This window comes from Cydia strobilella, chromosome 10 (assembly GCF_947568885.1).
Source record: "Cydia strobilella chromosome 10, ilCydStro3.1, whole genome shotgun sequence".
In the NCBI taxonomy this organism is placed as follows: Eukaryota; Metazoa; Arthropoda; class Insecta; order Lepidoptera; family Tortricidae; genus Cydia; species Cydia strobilella.
In genome coordinates this window covers 4,682,434-4,706,665 of record NC_086050.1, presented here as the reverse complement: position 1 = coordinate 4,706,665, position 24,232 = coordinate 4,682,434, and the positions used below count along the sequence as shown (strand labels likewise).

At 34.9% G+C, this 24,232-nt stretch overlaps 1 protein-coding gene across 4 annotated transcripts in view; it reads left to right on the top strand.

Moving 5' to 3' along the window:
- Positions 1-21,416, top strand: part of LOC134744706 (diuretic hormone class 2) — a 97,675-nt gene extending 76,259 nt beyond the window's left edge. Inside the window, exons 2-6 of one of the 4 annotated variants that reach the window (XM_063678622.1) lie at positions 15,385-15,468; positions 15,755-15,859; positions 17,046-17,066; positions 17,150-17,170; positions 19,576-21,416. In XM_063678622.1, the coding sequence (XP_063534692.1) occupies positions 15,386-15,468; positions 15,755-15,859; positions 17,046-17,066; positions 17,150-17,170; positions 19,576-19,705 (360 nt within the window). In that variant the 5' untranslated portion in view covers position 15,385 and the 3' untranslated portion in view covers positions 19,706-21,416. Of the gene's footprint in view, positions 1-15,384; positions 15,469-15,754; positions 15,860-17,045; positions 17,067-17,149; positions 17,171-19,575 lie in introns of those variants that run through there. The other 3 variants (XM_063678623.1, XM_063678624.1, XM_063678625.1) reach the window with 3 other exon arrangements.
- Positions 21,417-24,232: the final 2,816 nt, after the last annotated feature.

Genomic DNA, 24,232 nt, shown 5'->3' with positions numbered 1-24,232 from the left:
GCTTTTGAGTCGATGTGAATTATTTTTTTAAACAACAAAGCGGTTTTCATATCTTTAATTAAGTCGTAATTCCAAATTTTCTGCTTTGCCGTCGTATTTTCTTTTCATTAATCTTATGCCGCGTTCAGTCTTGTCATTAAAAATAAAACTACAAACATTTAACTAGAAAAAGGTATTCTCTTTTAAAATGTTCTCCTTTAGCTTTAATACACAAAGTTTTTTTTTCACTATCAACAATATGCCGCAGTAAAAAACTTGTCAACGTGTTTTTGGGCCAACCTGTATGGTCAGCATTTAGCTTCAACTGATTTCTGCATCATTTTCGTGGTTATCTTTGATAAACAACTGTCTAGTAAGCTGCTTCAAACTTTCAAGTTTCCTACTTTCAGGATGATACCATAGTTATTTTCTTGACCATTATTATCTAAAGCAAAAGGAGCTACTAATCAAATTCTTTGTAAAACATGCAACTATACCCAAGTAATTTAATGTTTCATAAAGTATGACAGCCGCTAATGTATGAGAATGAAAGTAATGCATAACAACAACCACCGAACAACGTCGTGCTCTAAGAGCATTTGGTATTTCTACCTCTAACCGTGTCTGGCTAGAGCCCTAGAGGCCCATAATATTATTGTTTACCGTACACTGGCTATGGCCGATGGCCGATATGTTTTAATCAAGAAATATTAATTCGATCCCACGTGGATCCCACTTTGACGTTGACGAAATCATCGACAGTATCGATGGAGTCATACTACCTGAAAAATTGAATTGAAAGTAATGCATGACAACTATGAGATATATCTACTAAAGCTAGAAAGTAAAGTGGGCTGAGTGTTTCAACCCTTGTCTAGGTAATACAATAATATCTACTATCTAGTACCATCTTGCATCGTCAGACACAGAGATATCTGGTACAACACATTGGCGCAAAGTGAACGTATAGCGCTTTGAGAGACGACACCACTTTATAAATACAGTTGTGCCAGTAAAGATATTGTTGGATAAGTTGGATTTATGTTACAGATGCAGTGATGACATTTTGTTTCTTGTTATAATGCCATTATTATACTTGCTTTTATTTTACGTACTGCCTATTCGTAAAGTTAAGAATAGGCAGTTTGTATGCGTCCCTTCTTAACATTTGATATTATATATTTTGATCTGTTTCACTTGGCAAGGTTTTTTCAAACTTCTTATCTAAATAAATAAAGTTTTTTCAAGCCTTATGGTTTGATACAAGTTATAAATTTTAAATTTCTATCCAAATTCCAAACACTACAATACAAACTTTAATTTCCTGTTATTGACACAGTGGAAGATAAAACAAAGAAAAAGAGGTATCTTTATTATCGCCAGCCGCCTACATATTAATAATTTAATATGAAATGATAATACTGACCTACGTGCGTAGGTGTCTAAGATAACGAAACTAACCCGCGTTTTAAAACTAACCTTTTGTTCGTTAAGAAAGGGATTGAGTTACGTTACGTGTTACGTGCGAGTGAATCTGTAGGTAGACTGGAGTGGACACAATCAAGAATTCTTAACAAGTACATTAACAATGTTTCATAATAGTATTTTGTGCAACAGGTACATAATAAGGGTTCTTAAAATACAAAAAAAAATACAAAAAATTTATTTCGTTACCAGGCATAGATGAAATATAGGATAAAACAATTGGTTTCACTTACAAATATGACAATTTGGTTAGTAGTAGCACTGACACTAGGTCAAGCCTGAGTCCTGAAGACTAGGAAATTCAAGGGGAGAAGTTACAAAACGAAACGAAGTTGAATTTTGTAAAGTCAGGCCCGGAAAATTTTAAAAACCTAATTATGCAATATTTTTTCTAAGACAGCAAACACCTAAAATTATAAATAAAATCAAAGTAAATAATTGTTTGTAGTTCTTAAAAAAAACACCAGTTGCATAATATTGTATGAATATTCCTAAGAACACTGCTGTTAGGATCCTAGGAACACTGCGCTGGGGCCCCGCGCGCCGCACTTCTTTTGAAGTTGATTTCAATCTCACTGGCAGTCATTTAATCTACAAATAAGAGTGCTGGAGTAGAAGAAAAATTAGAACATAGTGTTTGGGATAATACGACGTCCAATAGTGTCAAATATTATTTTATTTTGTTTATAATTCGCACCACCGGCACCGCAGCGCCCTTTTTCTAATATTATTTATTATGTTCTAATTCAGTTACCGATGTTTTCTGTTTTGTTTATTTCCACTTAAGCTATTGACTGTTGTTTGACAGCTCGGCCCTACAATCAACCTCGCCTATAATGCATTATTTTATCCTACCGTTGTCTAATCTTTTCTTAGATTTTTGATTTCAAAAACCAATTTCTACCAGTGTGAGTAGTGTGGGCTGATCTGATGACACTTGTCTTAGACGCGCATTCGTTTTATTCATAAAGAAGATATCTCCTGTCTGTTAAAGGCTTTGTTTACCTCACAATACACGTGGGCATTCTAAGACGTAAACAAAGAAATGCTTATTATACCCGCACCTTGATAGAATGGTGCCGAGAACGAGGAGAAGTAGTTTTACTACGACTTGGAATATTTTGCATATATTTTTCGGCGTTTAATTCATACATTTATGTGGTAAAAGTAGACCAAAAAGAAGATCGTATGAATGAAAATTTAGAAAACTTCATTTGGACGTTAAATATAGGGTTATATAAGAAAAACATACTGATATAAATAAATACGTGTCACGTGCGTCAATACGTGTAATTAATTGAATGGCTTTTGAAAACTAATGATTATTTTTTTGGCAACATACCTACTACATTAATTTTCAACAAGCAGAAACGTCTGCGGACATTTATTTATTTTATTTCCAAACATGCAAGTTTAGAGTTCTAAACCAAACCACTTACGTACTACAATAAATCATATTATTAAATTACATTATATTAATTCATGCATGTGAAACTAAAATTTAAATCTTATTTCTTAAACTATTAATTGTACTAGCCCTAACAAAGTGGATAAAAAATATAACGTATGATGATACAGAAATTCTATTAGGATGATGAGTAGGATAGGAACTGAAACACGCACCCCCACACACACACACACACACACACACACACACACACACACACACACACACACACACACACACACACACACACACACACACACAATCTAATCTTTTGTTACTTTGTGAATATAATATAAGGTAAAATTCTAAAATGTTAATATACGAATTTTGAAATAGTACTAATAATATTAGGTAAATTGTTATTTTGTTAAAATAATAGCAGTTTGCACAATGTTACATTTTATGGTTAACTGTGTACAAATGTACTAGATAAATGTGGAAGAGCGGGGCTTCCTGTCACAGGTATTATACATACTTACTAGGAAGTCCCAACCATGAGAGTGTTATGATGTACTATTTAACAAAATAAATGCTTTTTGATTTTTTTGATTTTGATTTTTGATTAATTGTACTCAGTCATATTATTAAATTACATTATAAATAATTCAATTGTAGATTAAATCTTATTCCTTAAATTATCAAGTTTATATAGATCAAACATAATAAAATCATACATGTATAAATCATATCAATGAACGATGCTATTAAGCTTAGAATAAATTTAAAAGCGGAAAAATGACTGCCTTGGGTGAGACTTGAACTCACGGCCTCTAGCTGGCTGCTCGATACTCCAGCGCAGCACATTTAAAATACCCACTACAGTTATAAAATTCCCAAGCAGGATCGTGGATATGTAAGCAGTATCACCCAGCTATACGCCGTAGCAGATCGTAGCGCGTAGCATAAAGAAGTAGCGAGAAATAGGTTGTAGCACCGTAGGTACCTGCAAGGAAACACAATCATATTTTATGCAACAGTTACAAAATGGGGTACCCCAGAATAATTTTTAATGATCAAATTTTACAGTGACAACAGTGAGATTTAAGCGTATGTATAAAGTAAATAAAGACCTTCCCACACCAAAAACAGGCAAAGAAAGTTTGTTTGTTAAGCGATACTTTAAAAGTTTAGTACAGTCAACATCGAAAAGCTTGCAATTGTAAACTTTGTTCCTTTGTAATAAGGCTTATATAGCAAAAAAATATATATTTCTCATGTATAACGCACTGATCCCTCCTTTTAACTATTTTAAGTGCTTTCACGTGCGAAGGGTGCTAATCTTAGTTAGTTGTTGATGAGTTTTTAATTATTCTAAGATGTGCGACGACGCAACGACGTTTATAATGTACTTATCAGTAACGAAGAAAATGTAGAGAAAACTTAAAAATATTTTTTTTGTAAATAGCTGCTCTAAATGCGTAATTTTGATACTTAAACAATGTACAACATTTGTTGAAACTGTTCTTGTACATTATTTTGTAGAATTTATCACCATAATTTTTTGATGATTTTTTTATAAACTGCCCCTTCTTGTCATATATTAGGCTCAAACCCCGATTCGACAGAAGCAAAAATGCACTACTGCTAGATGTTGATTAAATATTGACTCTTCTATCGACATCCATATGAAGCAATTTTTGAATGATCGTAATTATAAAATAACAGTGTTAATTATATATAGGTACTCTTCCCATTACTTGCAAACCTCTTTCATTTATGCTTATCGACATATTGTAACAAACAAAAAGTCCGAAAAACTTATCAACAATGGAGAACCGAATATTTCACTGACATAAATTAATGTTAACGTGTCTCGTTTTCTTTTCTTTTTCTTTTCAAGTACCTAAATCTCATAGGTACCTAAAGTTCCCTTATAGAATTGACCTTATTTTATAATTACGACCATTCAAAGATTATTGCATATATCGATAAAAGAATCGATATTTAACCAAGCACTAGCAGCAATGCATTTTTTCTCCAGTCAAACCGGGGTTTGTATATTACCGGTGACGCACGCTCGTGACCTCATTATTATTTTTCCTCATTATTATATTATTATATTAGATGATAAGACCTGCAAATAGAAACCAGTACCTACTTGTTATTTAGATATTACGTAACAAGGTGTACAATTTCACCGACTAAATCTATCTATATTACATTTTTGCGCTAAAACCGTTACCGGGCTCTTAAATGGCTGCGGAAGTGCAATTTGTCTTTATCATTGAACATTGCTCAACTTTAGAATAAATTGTAACTTCTGCTCGTTAGCACACGGCAATATATACAAACAGTAACTTTCACCGCTGCAGCGGTGGCACTAACGCTGGGCAAATTTGGCACCAAAAGTTTACAACAAGCAACATGTTCTAAAACAGTCTTGACTGTGAATTCGTGTCTAGTATTACTTGGACTTGAACAACTGCATATAGAGAGCACCACATAGGTTAACAGTATTTTTCTAATAAATACATCTGCTGTTACGGTTAATGAGGTTGAACGCGCAAAACTTTCACACGCACAATATCCACAATATGCTATTCCAGCATGCGCTTTCCCTACATCCCTTTTAGGAAACCCTTTCAAGGAGTTTTTTACATGACGGATACGACGACACTCCACATCCAATCAAAGCAAACCGCCTTAATTAAAATGTAGGCGTTTCCTGCATGACTCGGCGGAAACAATATCAGAAATCTGCGGGTCGATTAATCGATATAGGTATCGATGCAATTAGTTGTAGAGTACCGGTTGTTAAGTATCGACATCACGGTTGGATAGGCACCTTGATAAGCCGGTTGTTATTTTATAGGGCGCTTTGATTTTGGTCCGGTAGTTTGGCTGGGAAGTTGAGAGCCGTTTGATTTGACGTTTTACTGGCGGATTCACGTAGGTGTTTTTTTTTAGCTTCCTTTTCACGCTTTTAATAATAAAATAGTTAAATAGACTATGATTTGGTCAGTTCAAAAATTCTCTCTCTCGCCTTTAATATTTTGTGAATTTTTGTTCTTTATTTTAAAATTATCTATGTGTAAGAATGTAAAGTATCAACTGGTTATCAAACTAAAAGCATAATTTACTAAAGGTACGTGTTGAAATGTAGAATTTACATCCTTCGTGATGAAAGAGACTCTGAAGGATGTCCACTGGGATTTAATAACATTATGAAATATAAAAAAAAAACATACAAAATGTATGTCACAGTGAATTATCGCTAAGGACATGACAAATTATTGACAATAAATTTTTTGAGATGTACCTTATTATATAGGTACTTACATTTTAAAGCCATTTGATCCAGCATAACATTAACCGACCAAACACCACCGAATCTATCAATACTCGAATTCTATCAAATAAAAAACAATAGATAGCGGAACAATATCTTAACGGTTCGTTGAGAGGTAAATGTCGCTTGCAAATTTGATACAAAACAAGTGTTGGCGGCTGTCACGTTTGCGAAATGTCTTTTGTATCCTTTTAATTTCTTTTTTATTTCAATGCCACTTGACTTTTGTATTTCACTTAAGTTTCAGTCGAGCCTTAAGTTTCAGTGTTATGGCGTACAGTCCGTCTAAGCTAACTTTGCATCACCGACTTGAATAGAAAAAAGTGAGTGAGTGTTAGTACATAGTTTTTAGTTCACATTCATGATGACATAGCCACACTTTGTCATTACGAATACGATGCAGAGTTAGCTTGGTACGACTCTAAAAATAATTAATTCTATTTTTTAGGTTAGCCTCACTTATAAATACAACTAATGCTTCCTTTGCTTCCAATAAGTTGAAAATAAATTATTAGCTGTTACCAAAGAGAATTAAGAAGACGTAGAATGCTCACTCCATACATCAGCTTTGTTACCAAAACGACTATTATTTTCGTAGTTTACGTCTAGCGTGAAGTAGCGGAACTCTAAGTCCTGCTGCTCGACAATAGATGTCGCGGCAAACGGAAACTCTAATGCTCAATAATTTTCAGCTAATATTATAACAGGATTAATCGGAGCTCTATTTTCAACTCCTTCTGCTTATCATTAGTTATAAATTGTTGAGCAATACACTTTTCGTCAATCGCGACACATGTGACATCTAGTGTCTGACTACGAAAATAATAGTCCTTTTGGTAACAAAACCGATGTATTGATTGAGCAATATATGTCTTCTTAATTATTTTTGCTGTTACTGAAGATTTCAAAACTTTTATTAATTTTTATATTGTTTCTCAATTCTGCTTTAGGTAGAAAGAAAGGGCATCCTAGATCTAAATACATATAAATAAATGAAAATGTATTCTTAAAAACTCCCACAGATCCATCATAGCTCATAATATTTTCTCAATTTTATGCATATTACGCTCCGCGCACCATAAAACAAAAGCCTTAAAGGCTCAAGTAGAACATCCAATTGCCTATTTCCTGAAATTTACATTACACATTTCAAACACATTTTGCTGTGTTTAAAAAGGCCTAAGTGAATACGATTTCCTACTAGAAGACGCTGTTTTATCTGGACAATGATAGGTTAATGTTAGTATATATTTTATAGGGCACCATATAGTCGCTAGGGATTCAAGGGTAGGTTACCAAACCTATCACCTATATCCAGCATAAGTATGTCCTCCGTTCGCATATAGTTGTTACTAATTTTGAGATCACACTGTACTGGACGATTCACCAAGTTATGGGAATGGTCAGGATCGTATTACGTGACACTTTGACGAACCACGTCATCTATAGCATCTCATTTTCGTTTTTTATGTCTAAATGTATTTACTTTGTTTTTATGTTACATTGTTTTCTGTTTGTAAGGGCTTGGTCATTTAGTTATGTTATTCACTTCTCATGCTCGTTTGGTGTTTAAGTCGCGTGTAAGTGTAAGCGACATAAAGTTGCATTTTATGCTCTAATTCATAAAGTACAATCAATTACGACGCTTATTAACTGGGCAATGAAGTCCAAAACCTGTCATACAAAATGCCACTGCAGCAGCTGGCGGTTTATAATGTTTTACAGATAGTATTTTCCTAGCGTTGGTGTGGTGAAAAAAATGTATTTCACTTGGTAGCAAAATTTGTTTGTACCTATAAATATAAAAAAACATTATTTTTAATTTATTCTTTTGTTTAATTAATTATTAGTTAGGACCTGCTGTACATTCTGTTCTTAAGTCAATACCTACTCTTTGGCTAATGTCAAACATTCCCGCACCGAAAACCCCGATGTATGAAGAATATCGTCAAGGTCGTATCAAAACCATAACAAATTGCTAAATTTGAATCGACGTCAAGGAAGTGCCGTAACGCCGAGATATTTTCGTTCATTCATTCGACTATCTATGTCTGCTTTAGTGAACCGACAATTTTATTATTTGTTACGAAAACAGTATTTACAATTTATACCAGAGAAATAAAATCTTACTGACAAAAAATACTATGTATACGAATCTGATTTATTTAAATGTATTTCATGTTGAGGCTTTATTATTATCCCTTATATTCGATAAAATATATACTCCTACTTCATATTTTCGGTATTCTTCCAACCAGATAACTTTGTGTTATACCTATGTACCTACTGTTTTTATAATCTCTACGTTTTATTTATTTATGTTTTGAGATAGCTATGAAAAAACGCTTAATTTAAATATAGTGTACCTAACTTACGATTTCATGAAGTAATGAAGACTGAATGATGCCTTTATAAAGGACAAACTTCTAGATCTTGTTTAAAAATATAAAATATTTAATTTTAAAGTCATTTTTTTTATTATAAACTAAAATAAATGTCATATACTAAAGAAAAAGTGACCAAGCCCTGCAGTGGCAGAGGCCGGATTATAACGAGATTGGGACGGATATTGCCGTGACGAGTTAGCCTAGAGGTCCAGAGGGTCGCACTTGTAAATTCGTACGTAAGTGTGACAGAGCGTTAGCCGCATAAGCTGAAGACACCGGTTCGAATCCGGACTCCACCACTGGAGGGCTTTGTCACTTTTTTAGGTTTGACATCTATTTCCGTTCATATTTTTTATATTGTACTTGTAGTGTGACTTCTTAAAAAAATACAAATCTAAATTTGAATTGTTCCCTAAGTTCCATACTCATAAACTGTACAATAATTCCTGGTTCTTAGAACCTTTCTCCAATAGTAATACTAACCCCGACAACCGATACCTTACACCAGTTACACCTTTTCTATAACCTTGGCACAAAAGTCACGCTGGCCTTTAAGGACCACACTGATTTGTGATCATATTACCAAAGGACTGAGGAAATACGAACGTTCCGTTGTTATGTCATACCACTGTTTAGTTTTTTCCTATTTATTTCTTCAGTTGTTATAACCGCTTTTTATGGAAGTAATTATAAGTTTAATTTTTAATAAAAAAGCTGTTATCAATTGTACAGACAACTGAAGAAATAAATTAGATATTTGGGCTGCATTATATGGCAAAGACGAAAAAAAATTATTTTAAATATATTTTCCCTTCTGCCATCTAAAACTTAAGCCATTTAACTTGTGGTCATTGTGGAGATTGCTACGCAAACAGATACACTATAGAGAACACTGTAATAGCTGAACTGTTAATGTCTGGTAATGTAACAGTTCAACTCTCCCACAAACGTAAAAACTCCAATACAGTTTCTCGCCTCACATTGCTCCGCAATTACTAGAACTTTCGAACGTTTCACGATCGTTCCTGAACCGTTTAGTAATACAGCTAGTTTAATCTGTACTAGTAGTACTGAAGTGAACAAAACTGTGTTTAACATAGATATTGGACTACTTTGTTAATGGTTATGTGCATGTCGCGACCCAATAACTTTCGGTTTAAACAGAAAAGCTTTTGAAAGCTATCCGAGGAAACTGCCTTCAACACCGGGTACCTCAATTGCCGGGTTTGCCGGGTTTGGCATTAATTATCGGGTTTAGACCCGATGGTTTCAATTTTTTGTTATCTATAATATCGAGTTACATGTGTATTAGGAGTTCACTGTAAAAAAAGAGTTTACAGTTAGTCAGGTGTTTATTTAGTAGATGTTTATCTACCTGTCGCCCGCGGCATTTTCGGACCGATACAACCTTTAAACCTTCAAGAAAAGACACACACACTTCTGGTGTAGCAAGTATCCATGGGTAACGGTAATAGCTTACCATCAGGCAATTCGTTTACTCGTTTGTCTCCTAATATATCTTAAAAAGAGCCTTACAACATAACAGGTTCCATTCATAAATATACGCGAACACCCGTAATCCCATGCGGATTACATACAAGCATGTCATTGACTGATGGGACACAGATTGCAGGAACGGTCTTCGTTGATATCAAGTAGCTACTTCGCTATTTATCATCGATTGCAATATTATCGTGCAAAATACTGGAGTTAGGCTGCTTTGTTAATGCTTAAGGGGCCCAGTCCGCCGCGCCGCCGGACGATATCGGCCTGTCAGTTGTTCGCAACTATCAAATTTTTGTTCTGACAGGCCGATATCGTCCGGCGGACTGATAGTCAGTGGGCCCCTTAAGACTGTCAAAAAAACGTAACCTTGTGCCAAAGCTTATGCCAAAGAAATTAAATCTTACTTCCATACCTACCTTTTATCAAGTCAGAGAAAATCTGACCTGGAAAATACATTTTAGTTCAAATATGATCATCCAATTCGGTTCCGCTACGGTCTGCATTCTAAATTGCTTTTGTTTGTCCAGAAAATGAACTTTACAAAACTGATTTCAATGTATTTTGATGTAAACAATTTCCTCGCAGATTGCAGTTAAGGCGCAGTGGGGTGAGACAGAAGTTTTTGAAAAATTGTAGCACTTTTTAGATCATAGTACGGTTGCCAAAATATACCTTTCTCTAGTACCTAACTGCATCTATTCGAAACCTGATAAAATAACTCGCTCGATAGAAAAAACAATCACGAACATGGGTCTAAAACTCACAATAAAAAATTGTAACTTAGATTTTCCCTAAAGCTATTAATATGAAAATTGATTATAAAAATGCATAATATTATTTTAAATCAAATTCATAGATTACTTTTTTGTTAACAATAACCAAAGAGGATATAATATTATAGAGCGGTACTGTCATAGTAAATTTTGTAACCACAGTAAAAATTCACTGCCATCTAACGACACACTTTAAAACTAAAAATGAAGATTTATAAAAATACGATAAAATGTATTTAAATATGGATAAAAAATTTTTTTTTTATTTTCATTAATTATTTTTATGATATTGACCCATGTTCATGCGTTAAAATTGTTAAATAACAAACGAAACCGTGAACGCCCTCTATACGAGAGTAGGCCAAAGGTACTGGCGCCATCTGATCGAGAGTCAAATTTTCGTGATTTTCGAGGCACGTTTTTTTCCTTAGACTGTATCCATCTATTACGGAGTTATATCTATCTTTGCAATAACCAAAAATATCAATTATATCCGCGATCCTGAACACGCACGGCCGTCCGCTCAGTCCTCAACAAGCAGCATTCGGAGAAGGGCCTAAACTCACTGCACCTTAATATAGCAGAATATTTTAGAAGCACCTAAATAAATTTTAAGTCCCATGTGAACTAAATACGATTTATTCGTAAATGTAAATGCAAAGTTTGGGTTTTGGCTCCGTATTTATATTTGAGGGGAAAAAAGACAAGTAAACCTTTTACTTAACGCCGACAAAGGTAGATGCGAGAATGGGAATGAGATATTTTGGCTCCGTATTTATATTTGAGGGGTAAAAAGAAGTTTAAACCTTTTACTTAACGCCGACAAAGGTAGATGCGAAAATGGGAATAAGATATTATCTATATTATAGCTTAATAATTTAATATCTGAAGAGAGGCGTTTTTTAAACCCCCTATAGATTCCGGCCCGTGAAATCCAAAATGCGGTGGGCCTTACATAGGTCGGGTACCTTAATTGTAACATTAAATAAAAATTACAATTAAGTACATGCTTTCATAACAGTATAGGTATTTTATAACCGTATCTCCTGAACACAGCTTTTCGCATTTTCCAGTCTGCTAATCTTACGTTTTGGTATATTCACGGCATTCACGCGGCCGTTAGCGGTTGCTATGAAGCTCAAAAGTGGTCACGTTTTTTTCATTTGTAGTGTGCCTCTTTCGCACTCATGAAATGTTCATATATGTAATTGCTTCATTTTGCACACTTTAATTATCTTTAAGGCCGTTCCATCGGTTTGCCGCTGTCTCTGTCACATTTCGCAAGAAAGAACGGGAAAGATCATGCGCGCCAAGTGTCAATTTTGATCGAATTTTGTCGATTTTTATTTATTTTGAAAACGTTACCCTACAATATCGAAATTCGAAAGCTATGAAATTACTATTTAAGTTAAGATTGTTTTTTCTTCTTTTTTTGTTTATGGTATCACATAATAAATAACCGAGTAAAGTTGGATTAAAAGTCCGAGTTAGATGTTACTTTGGGAATTAATTGTATCGAGCGAAGTGTCATAATTCGTGTATCGGAAGCTATGATATTAAAGATAATATAGTCAATAACTACATATATTTTTTCCACGTCTACGAATATCAACTCCTCTTAGAAAAACAGGATCATATAAGGAGATTTTTCGCCTTCTGGCTCAGGGAACCGCCTTAAGCGGATTCGTCATTCTAGATCTAATACTAAGAACACCAAGATTTCAATACACTAACACATCAATAAGATGAATTCATCGATTTAAATTTAAACCGGCCAAAGCAACTGCGACTCGTGGTTACCGTTCAGTCAATCCGAATGCATTAGGGACCGGCTAAGAGCCACCACAATCAAATTATTGGACTGCACTGAGAATTGGTTGTGGCGTAAATAGAGTCAGACCAATATAACCCTGCATGGCATTAGCGATGATAAAATGTGGCGATATAAATAAACAAATAACCCTTACCGGGATTCGAACCCAGGACCATCGGCTTCACAGGCAGGGTCACTACTCACTAAGCCAGACCGGCCGTCGATCGTCAAGCTTGTGTTGTAATATTATCTTTCTTTTTACTAGCTTATACTTATGAAACAAAGAGAGGTTCTTATTACTCTCTTAATTTTTATAGAAAATATTGAATCGTCTCTACGTTTCTGGGTCAAACAAAGACAAAGGTTCTATTAGATTCTTTTAATTTTTATAGCAAATTTCTGGGTCAAACCATAAAGTATTTATCAAACAAAGACAGAGGTTCTTATAAGACTCTTAATTTTTATAGCAAATATTGAATCGTTAACTAGGTAGATATTATACTTGTGTGTTTTAGGAATCCGAAGTTAAATTAAGATTCCAAAAAGGTTTCTAGGTCATACAAAGATTGTGTAGTATCAAACAAAGATTTAAGTTCTTATTGCAGTTTCCTAATTTTAGTAACAAAGGGATTAACAATTTTGGAGTTCTCTGTAAGATTATATTTTAATCCAAAGCGAAATTAGGCTATCATAAGTTTCAGAAACAAAAACAATTGAACTTCTACCACAAATTTACGTCAAAACAAAAGGCTCGTTAAACCAATGTTCCTCGTTTGATGAACTAATCCATTGATCTTTTAATTTCCTGTTTGTCCCAGTCCAATTCAGGTTTAACAATTACGGTTTTTTACTTGGTTTGATACGTGATTGACGTGCATCTAACGCACGACTTTCACTTTGATTCGCACACACCAATCAGCGTAGCGAGCGTAGGTCGTATCAAAACCGTAGCGAGTTGTTAAATGGGAATCGGGTAATTTTATTGCTAACCTTACAACTTTACAATGCAGTACTTAATTGACTTTTCACTTTTCAAGCTCGTAAAGTTCGTCTTTATGTCGTGCGTAGGCAGTATAAAATGGCTTTGTTGCAGATCTGTCATGAATTGGCAAATGATCTAACTCGCGGTTAAGCAGTTAAACCGTTCACTCAGTGACAAATTGTACTGGTAACCATGGTAACTCCAGGTTTAACCGCTTAGGGGGGCATGGTGGAAGAATGAATGCGCGAGCCCATGATGCCCCCATACAGAGTCTGAGAGGGTGACGCCGCAGGGGATGTTAGCGGGTATTTTCCTCCCCATCCTCTGGCTAGCAGAGGATGTACGGGAGGAGCGAGTGCCACATACCCCCCCCCCCCCAATGGGCTTCCCCAGCCCGGAGGGTGAGATGCGTAAATGCATTTACCCCTGCGTCAAAAAAAAACGACAACCGCTTAACCCCTGCTTGGTGGGATAGTGGTGCAACTGCACTTATCGATTTAACAGTTAAGTCCAAAGACTGCCATACAACCATTGTAGTATGTAGATTATTTAGTCCTGAATTTAAATACCATAAATCACGTTCAGATACATATTATCTCCGTATATTTTCCTCGCAATCAGTGAAAAGCAGAGCATATAAATTAGCATAAATACCCAATTCGTCTTCGACATATATGGGTTGTTTTATTCTCTTAAATATTGTACACCCAGCTACAAAAGGGCATGTCCATGAAATAAAACGATGAAAACGGATTATATCGCGTATATTAAGTTTATATTGCATCCCGATGCTTTGAACCCTTTACAGCGTTCGTGGGCAACGGGTGACTGAAGAAAAGCTACAATGTGCAAAAATACCCACATACAAAAATAATGAACCATACTAAACTATAAATTAACTTTAAGGCTGGTTGTACATGCAAAATCGGTACATAAGGCTAGTTATACAATACAACTATTTTCAAGTAAAGATATACGCGACAAAGCTACGCCGGCTCTAACCCTACACCTCTGACCCGAGAAGATTTAATTCCCTCCTAAATTGTAGGAGGGTATCCAAATATGGGAATAGTTTTATTTCATGAGTAACTATTGCGTTAACCGAAGACAATAAATATTAGGGTATGTCCACTTTATGAATGAATTCCGTTCATAATGGGTCCATGCATTGCAGCTCACTGTACAATCAACCTACAATTAAGTAGGTACATACTTGAATCGTAATTATTGATTGACGATTTCGATTTTTTAAGACAAGCATAAGAGGGGGGAGGCCTTTGCCCAGCAGTGGGACACAGTAGGCTCTCACCTCTTGTGTTGGTATTAAAGATAGATATAACTTCGTAATAGATGGATACAGTCTAAGGAAAAAACGTGCCTTAAAAATCAAGAAAATTTGATTCTCGTTCAGAGGGCGCTACTAGCTTTGGCCTACAGTCGTATAGATGGCGTTGACGGTTTCGTTTGTTATTTAACAATTTTAACGCATATCAGTGAAAGAACATGGGTCAAAATCATAAAAATAATTAATGCAAATAAAAAAAAAAAAATTATCCATATTTAAATACATTTTATCGTATTTTTATAAATCTTCATTTTTAGTTTTAAAGTGTGTCGACAGATGGCAGTGAATTTACTGGGGTTACAAAATTTACTATGACAGTACCGCTCTAGTATAAGTTACTCTGTGGTTGGTATTAACATCTTTTATTGTTGGTTCCAGAATGGTTCGAGCAAGCTGCGTCCTAGCGAGCTGCGCGCTGGTGGGGCTTTTCCTGGCGGTGCCGGCGGCGTCTTACCCCAGGTAGTGGTATTTGATCCTCTTTGTCACATGAGTACCTATATATAGGTACAAACGTCGAGCGAACTGAGCTGAAGAGAGGTTTTAGGATTATACTGAGCAATTTTTCGCGATTTCGGGGTTGGTCCCATAGTAAAAGTTGCTCAGTATTATCCCAAAACCTTCCTGGCAACGGGAATGCACGTATTTTATAGCACCGTGTATAATAAAAAAAAAAGCTGGCTAATGCTCGTAAGTACTTAATTAATTTTCCCAACACGAGTAAGTAATATATTTCTTGTATGTATTCCAGTCAAAACAACTACTACCGCAACGACGGCCCTTACGACCCTGAGGAAATCATGGACATGCTGAACCGCCTCGGAAACCTCATCCAGATGGAACGCAAAATGGAGAAGTAAGTTCATGCCACCCATGCCATGAAGAAGGCTATTTATGTGACCTATAAATAACATATCGTCAACATAAAGTACCTACCGGTCAATAATATTAATAAACCCTGAAATATTTCCATATCTTAACATTGGGATGTACCTAATGAACCTACAGACCTCTAGTTAATAAGAGATTATGGCAAGGAGGTTAATTCGAACTTACATTTTGATAACATTGATAATCAAAATGTTATTTTATACACAGAAAAAAAATTGTAACAGTTACACTGTCTTCCCAACGTTACCCAACGACACACCTGTCATGCAGTAACTGGCAGGAAGTTGCGCAGTATCGGGACAGGTAGCATGCTCTCGTTTCGGAGGCCAAGATTCTCTTTGGATCACTGAGCCAAAATAGTTAGTTAGTTGTAACAGTTATGTCTCAACTGATATAATTATCCTGATCCAAGATGTAAGATTGAATTGCCTTCAAGTATATCTCGGAGATTTTTTGTGATGACAATTTGTATTTTTGACCGGTACTCTACATACATAACATTTTCTGCAATTAACAATTTATTCGGCTATACATATTTGCATGACTATTCTCCGTCATGTGTTTTCAAAATGTATCGTATTCATCTTTAAATTGAATTGAATTGGCAACCCAACTTTAAATGTTAATGTTATGGATAATGTAAAGACTACTTAAATCAAGGCTCATGCAGAAATTTTAGGGTAGTATTTTTCTACATGAATGTAAGGCCCGAGTGGACGCTCGAAGCGGAACGTTCGGCGGGGCGTGCAGCGTGGCGTCGGGCTCACAAGTGATGTGAGCAGCGTGCACTAAGGCCGCTCCTATACGTTTGCATTTGTTTAACATGCACGCCGCACGCCCTGTCCCGCTTCACGCCCAACTCGAGCATCCACTCAGGCCTTACACTGAGATCTGATAACTTTTTGACAGTGCGAAGTGCGAGCCATCATTATGGTCTCGTTTTGGCAACATTTTGCATGAAAATGTTTTTGATGGGATATGTTTTTATTAAATCAGTTGATGAATAAACATTTATAAGCTTGAAGTCAATACAGTTTATTTGTTATCACTGCTGTTTTTACTATAAAAATTGGTATTTGTAAATTGCTTATATTGACTTGATTCAAGTAATCTTGACCCATTTTTTTTGACCCGTGTTCGTCTGTCCACAGCTTTAAAGACGACATTACTAGGTACGTCTTAAAAGCGAATAAAGATTATTATGCATTTTCATGCATGAATTTCATCATTTTGACATGTTTTCATTTTTCCACAGTTATAAAGATGACATTACTAGGTACGTTTTGCCATGAAATTATGAATGTTGTTATATTTTCGTGCATGAATAATTGATTATTTTAATAGCGCTTGCAAATTTGCAAGATATAGATATTAATTCATACAACGAAGTTTAATTTATTTTAATTTGCATAGATGAAAGAACTTGCAATTTGGGTGTAGACTGTATTTTAAATGCCACCTTGGTGGACACTAGATGCCTACATATAGAAGTGATCCCATTGTTATTTCTATTGTGTCTGGAGTAGTATCCAGCATAGTGTTAAAGTTGCTGCAATACACTCACTATTAGTGCCAAAAAGTCATCATTATTTTCTTAAGAGTCCCCAGCAAGCTCGGTTCTCCATACAAACGTAGTTACGCTCTTCATTTTAAAACGACTAGCTAAATTGCTCTATACCTTTGGAGTAACGATTAGGTATATCTAGTCCTGTAAATAGTTTATGTAGCTTCAGATACCATAGTTAAAAAAATGTAGCGAATTTAATTGTTTCATGCTAAACTTGTTTTTGCTTTATTTCGTTTGTTTTATAAACTGGAACTATTTTATACCTTTAAACGAGCAATTCTTGTATATACGTATATATATTTATATATTTCGGCGATCTCGGAAATGACTAACATTTCGATGAAGTTTGCTATATCAGGGTTTTCGGGGGCGAAAAATCGATATAACTAAGTATCTCTGGGAAGCTCCGAGAAGCTCGGTCTCCCAGATATTATAAACTAAAAGTTTTTAAAAGATACGAAACCCCATTTGTATGTGAAGGTGAAATTCGGCTGAGCTTGCTGGGGACTCTTAAGTCGTCGTGCTTGTATTGGATATACTTAAAGAAAAATAACCTACGTCCTGTTTTGGTACGCTAAAGATAAACTTGATTCATAATTCAGGTCTTTTTGCTTTTTTTAGACAAGTTAAGAAAAATATTGTTAGAGAAAAGATGATTCATATAGCACAAGTAATTAATAATATTGTAATAGGTTATATTTAGAAGGTTGATTCCAGAAAGCTGTGAAGCGGATTTTGTAGTTATGTGTAACTATTTTGACTAATTATTACCTACATTTATCGCGCCAGCGCTTATGATTCAACCTGTATTTAACGTAGAAACTGAATATTTTTATGAAATACTTAAACCGCTAAACGACCATTTTTTTGAGTGAAACAACATTTTGTACAAGTTTGTAAATCTCTGCGGTATTTTTGTTTCTTTTACGTGTTTCGCCAAATGCTGGAACATGTAACAAAGGCAAAATTCCATTTTAAGGGAAAGTTGTATACTTACTTATGGAAATACGGGCTCGAAATAATTCTACGCTTTCACTGATATTGTGTTAAGGTTTTTATTTCAAACTTTTCCTTTAAGTATCACATTTTCCTTTAGTTCTATTATCATTATTATTGTTTTGCTTTTAATGTCTTGAAAAATAATATCAGTTACATTGACATAGCTTTTAGCTATTAAGGATGACTCACGTTAGACCGGGCCGTGTCCGGGCCGGAGCTTCCGGCGCTTCGTTTTCTATAGAAAGCATCACGTGATCACCTGTCATGTCATAGAAAAGTAAGCGCCGAAAGCTCCGGCCCGGACACGGCCCGGTCTAACGTGAGTCATCCTTTATAGACAGATATTAGATAGTATCTTTTTAAATTATTTCTCTGATAAAGTAGGTAGAATAAAGAAAGATTTAAGTATTAATCTTTTTTTTTTAAACCTAAAATTCACTAGAAGTTTAGATACCTACGCTTATGGATATTATGGCACTATTATTTATAGGTACTATAGTACCGTACCTTAGGCCTAGACTGCCTATACAGTGAAATTGCCCATGCCTACCTATGTGCGAAACACATCGGGACTTCAATTTACATATTTACAAAAATATCATTATTATTGCCTATAGCGATCGATACAACAAACATTTCTGATACGCAAACATAATAAATATATCCATACTTCCATACTAATATTATAAATGCGAAAGTCTGTCTGTCTGTTCTGTCTGTCTATTTGTCTGTGTGTTCCCTCTTCACGCTTAAACCGCTGAATCGATTTAGATAAAATTTGCCATAGAGATAGGTTGAGTCCCTGAGAAGGACATAGGATAGTTTTTATCCCGAAAATCATCCCTTAAGAAAGTAAAAAGCGGGGTGGAATTGAGATAATTAATGAAGTGTCTGCTAATTTGTGTGCATAATATGCTCAAATTTGGATTGCTATGAGATTTTCTCCAGGCGCTCTAGCTGGGGTTACTAAGTCCACGCAGACGAAGTCGCGGGCAAAAGCTAGTCTCAAATAAAACAATAAAATTGACCTAACTTCGCTATAAGCAATGGTCTTATCGTGTCAAGCTGACTTCAGAAATAAAAAACATTTTTAACGCAATCATTAAATTTTACAGCGAGAAACGCGCCATAGACCTGGGTCTCAGCCGCGGCTACTCCGGCGCCATGCAGGCCAAGCATCTGCTCGGCCTCGCGGCGGCCAACTACGAGGGTGGCCCCGGCCGGAGGCGGCGAGACGCGCACTAGACGGAGGCCTAGAGGCCCGCTGCGGAAGACCTCGTGTGACGCGCTGCTATTGTTTACCTAGTTTACAAGTTTTAATTTAGTACCTCTGAGACCATAGCCAATGTGACAATTAATAAGAAGTGTAGAAAATTTATCTAATTTACGGCTTAGCTCATTTTTTTAGTGCTACAACGGCGTGCGGCTGTCATGACCGGTGCTTACGCACTGTTAGTGCTTAAAAATTGAGACCTTAGGCTCTCCGAAAAATGTCACGCAAATGACTAAAAATACGTGTGTTGAAGCATAAAATTATCTAAATTTTAGTATGTCTCACGACTGTTTCAATTCGATTAAAAGTCGAAATGTAAAAATATATAGGGATGACAGATTCTGATGCGACGAAGTCATGCCATCAATGCCATCACTTCCATATATGTATTATTTAAATTGGATTGGCGTCTTCTATAATTGGCACTTGGCTAGGCTAATGATTGTTTTGAAATGTTACTGTTGTTCTAGTCATGATCAAGTTACTTTATGTTGCTTATTTTTACCAACTGTAATTAATTTAGGTATTTTAATTAGTCTGATTGATATTTTTTTGTTTACAATCAAATTAGGTACCTACCTACGCTATTGAATTTCGTAAACTTTGTTGTTTATTTTATAATGTTACTTTTGATTTAGTCATATTATTTTTAATGTACGTTTGCCCGTTATTACCTACATTATCTTGTTTACTTTATCTTTATCTAAGATTGCGAAATATGTTTTATATACTTTCAAATACAGCTATTTTTATTTTTATTTTAAAATAATCATAATCTTGTAATATGATCACTATTTTTTACTCTACTCCTAATGGTGTTTTGGGTGTCATAACAACAGTACCAAATGTCATGTTACCACTTTTTATGACATCCATAACTAACGTATTATAACTATATTTTCATAGGGATGTCACATGGGGTCTTAAAACTATATCCGATCGAAACTCCTATCTATATAACAGTATATATCCTAGGCCTCTCCATAACTTTTTCACTGTAAAATGGCTGGTAAAACATTGAATATCATCTTTGTAGATATCACTCTCTTTAGTAAATTGATATCCTATAAAATAAATATATTAATACGAAAACATGACGCAATAAATGCACAAAGCTTTGTATGTTAGTTACCAAATGTGCATAATAACCTTGATTGGCCTTTAAAAATTTTATAAATATTTTCAATTCCCTTTTGTTTTAAATCTCTTTTTGTTATCGGTAATTAGAATCCGATGGCGTATATTTTTATTTTAATATTTTAATCATATTTTATGTTAATAAATACGGTTCGCAGTATCGATGGTTTAATTTGTAAGAATTATGATTTGGTGGAAAAAAAACAGTATTAAACGTTCTAGTCATTGAATTTCCTTGCAAATTTGTTTTTATTATAAATAAGAGTACTTACCCATCATAAGTATAACTTATTTACCTACCCGTTTCTTTACCTACCTACTTACCCATAATGTAAGAAGTAATTCTATCTTTCTGAATGTACGTGGCAAATTATTTAGTAAATAGTTAGATAGATTAATAAAATAAGTGATAAAATACCTCCTGTCTAGAGTTTATTGTTAAAAATAAAGATATTCATATTAACGTTGCTGTGTTTGCATTATTCTTTGACAAATTATACGCAATATTAAAATATTAAGCTATACATTAACAATATCTTTGATGCATTCAACGGTGTTTTTTTTTCTATCCCAAATAGATTTTATAGTAAATATATACTTAGTACAGTAGATTACTTCAGAAAAACCTTATTAGGAAAAGTATTCTACACAGAAGATCAAACCTATTGAAATAGTTATTTACGATACAAGTGCGGAAAAGAAGAAATTCGAAACGAGTGGCGATAAATTAAAACACGACCGCAGGAAGTGTTTTAAATCGACACGAGTTGCGGATTACCTTTTCGCACGTGTATCGTACAACGTTTTACAGTACATATGGCCTTTTAAACTTTCGACATATGCACGTAAAAGTGCTCATTCCCGCACTAGTGCGAAAAAGTAGCACCATATGTACTGTAAAATATTTTTCATATCTCATGCTCTGAAAGTGGGTCGTTGTTGTTCTAAAAAGTGCGCAGAAAGTGATACGTTTCTGCTCTAGTGCAGAAAAGTAGTGTGTTCCAATTAGTCCTCGCCTCATAAGCATTATGCGGGAAATCATTCTAATTATTATCAATACTTACCCCGCCACTGACAAAGGGAAATAATTTTATTTTTACTAGTTCATGGAATTTATTTTATGAGTTATAAAATAAGTATATGTTGTAAATTCATTACTTTTATTTTAGCTGAAGTATTCACTAGGCTCTATGAGGTGGTGACAAGTGGAATGCACCTACAAACCTTTTTTACTTAAAGCTCTGCATGTGAGCCAAGGCAGAAACGCATACAGCCACACTTAAACTAATACAACCAAATAATAAATACAAATAATATGAAAATATTCAAATTACAATAGTAATTATAATTATTGTAATATATGTGAATATTTATTACTAGTTTTTCACAAAAAACAAGCGTTTAATATTAAATGGCCGTATCAGACTTCCGCACCGCACCAAGGTCACGGTGCGCCGTACCCATAAATGAGAGCGAGAAAGAGATATCTCTTTCTCGTTCGAAGGCGACGTTTTTAGAAGAAGAAGAAATATACTATTTAAGACACCGATTAATTCACCGCAAACGCGCGTAAAAAATGATTACTTGCATTATGGTGCTTGAAAAAAGTTACGCAACGCCTAAAAAAGTAAAAGAGCGGGGAAGCAAAACTAGTGCGAACTTTTGTATTGTAAGGCGAATGTAAGTAAAATTATTTTTCGCGATTAAAATGAGTTCATCCAGTGATTCTGAAACCGACTTAACGCCTGATTTAATCAGAACAGAAGCCCAATCTATCGTGGAAGGCCTTTTACCGCAAATTTCAAAAGAAAGATATATGAAATCATATACCGATTTTATAAAATGGCGGTCCGAAAAGAGAGTAAAATCATTCTCGGAAAGTGTGATGCTAACTTATTTCAGTGATTTATCGAAGAAATTAAAACCATCAACGCTGTGGAGTATATATTCGATGCTTAAAGCCACTTTAAGCACCAAACATGATGTGAATTTAAAGAACTACAGTAAGCTGACATCTTTTCTAAAAAGGCAGTCGGATGGCTTTAAAAGCAAAAAGTCCAAGATTTTTACTGCAAATGAGATAGAAACCTTCTTAAATGAAGCCCCTGATGATGTTTATTTGGCAACTAAGGTAATAAAAAAATCATATTTTTAGTGTGAATGTAATTAAATTTCTATAGAAATGGTAAAAAAATAGCTTTTGCCAAATACCTACGTAATTTACAAATACCTAAGTATCTCTAATTATAATTGTTTTGTTTTCAGGTGGCGCTAATTTTGGGTATATGCGGTGCTTGCAGAGGCATTGAACTTACAAACATAACAGTAGACAACGTAGAAAAGCACGGTGAATTATTATTGGTAAAGCTTCTCAATACAAAAACAAAAATCGACCGAATATTCGTTGTGAGGGAAGAATTCGTTCGAATTGTGTTAAAATATCAAGCGCTTCGCCCCGTTAATTTACAAACAAATCGTTTTTTTATTAACTACCAGAGAGGAAGATGTCTAAGACAAAATATTGGGAGAAACAAAATCTCAAATATGCCCAGAAAAATTGCAGAATTTTTGAAACTGCCAAACCCTGATCTATATTCAGGACACTGTTTTCGCAGAACATCTGCAACTCTATTAGCCGATTCTGGGGCCGACTTGACAATGGTGAAAAGGCACGGCGGATGGAAGTCGAGCACAGTGGCAGAAGGGTATATAGAGGACTCAGTGCAAAATAAGTCCAAAATATCTAATAAAATTACAAATACCATAAACATACGTAGCGCTTCGCCACGTCCAGGTACATCCAAAGACTATGCTGAGTTCCAAAAGTTACGTACCAAAGAAGTATTTATACCAGTAAAGGTGAATCAACCAGCGTCAAACGCAACGATACCTTATCAAATATTTACTGATGCACCTCAAAACACCACTCAAGTCTCGCAAACTGTACCTGTTGTAGTGCAGAATAAGGAAAAAATATCCTATAATAAAATAAACCTACATTGCACTACGCCGCGTCCAGGCAGTTCAAAAGACTTTAATAAACACGAATATATAAGTACAGAAGAGGTCTTGGACCCAGTAAAAGACAATCTACGAGCGTCACTGACCAACATAAGAATGCCTTCTCCGACGTTTACTGATATACCTCAAAACGAAAGTCAAATCTCACAAACTATATCTAATGTGAATATTCCAGGCAAAAATGTTACATTTAAATTTGCAAATTGCTCTAATTTTTCCATTAATTTCAAATAATTGTATACATTGAATAAACATATTATAAAATTTTCGGTCTGTGTTTTTTTTAGGGTTCCATAACCCAAAGGGTAAAAACGGGACCCTCTGTCCGTCTGTCCGTCTGT